Source organism: Corvus brachyrhynchos, unplaced genomic scaffold (genome assembly GCF_000691975.1).
Source record: "Corvus brachyrhynchos isolate BGI_N302 unplaced genomic scaffold, ASM69197v1 scaffold72, whole genome shotgun sequence".
In the NCBI taxonomy this organism is placed as follows: Eukaryota; Metazoa; Chordata; class Aves; order Passeriformes; family Corvidae; genus Corvus; species Corvus brachyrhynchos.
Genome location: NW_008236763.1, coordinates 89,342 through 89,928, shown reverse-complemented (window position 1 = coordinate 89,928; position 587 = coordinate 89,342). Strand labels below are relative to the sequence as shown.

The 587-nt window shown below is 66.6% G+C and overlaps 1 protein-coding gene across 1 annotated transcript in view; it reads right to left on the bottom strand.

Moving 5' to 3' along the window:
• The window catches only part of PIM1 (Pim-1 proto-oncogene, serine/threonine kinase), a 22,416-nt gene that overhangs the window by 2,416 nt on the left and 19,413 nt on the right, over nt 1-587 (bottom strand). Inside the window, exon 3 of the mRNA XM_017727140.1 lies at nt 52-417. Within this exon, the coding sequence (XP_017582629.1) occupies nt 52-417 (366 nt within the window). The remainder of the gene's footprint in view (nt 1-51; nt 418-587) is intronic.

The following is a 587-nucleotide window of genomic DNA, read 5'->3' as shown; positions in this document are numbered from 1 at the left end:
CTCCGGACCCCGGCCCGGCCGCGCAATGCCCGACACCGGCTGTGAGCTCACCGTCAAACTGCGTGTAGAGCGTGTCCTTGAGGAAGGTGCCGGAGCCGAAGTCGATGAGCTTAAGCTCGCCCGTGGCCAGGTCCAGGAGGATGTTCTCGTCCTTGATGTCGCGGTGCAGGACGCCGCAGTTGTTGCAGTGCCGCACGGCCTCCAGCACCTGACGGAACAGCCCCCGCGCCATCTCCTCCGGCAGGAATCCCCGCTCCGTGATGAAGTCAAAAAGGTCTTGCGACGGCTCCGGGCGCTCCATCACCACCACGAAGCTGTCCGGGAGCTCGAACCAGTCCAGGAGCTGGATGACGCCGTGGAAGCCGGAGCCCACCTTGTTTAGAAGCACGATCTCCAGAGGCACACGGCTGCCGCTGGGCTGCGGGGAAACCACGCTGCCATCAGCGGGGCTGAGCTACCCTTGCCCGCGGCAAGCTCCGGTGTCCCCTTGCCCTCATCACCGGTCCTGGGCATCCCCTCGCCCAGGAGATGCTCCGGTGTCTCCCTGCCCGCTCCCACCGGTCCTGGGCATCCCGGTGTCCTCCTGC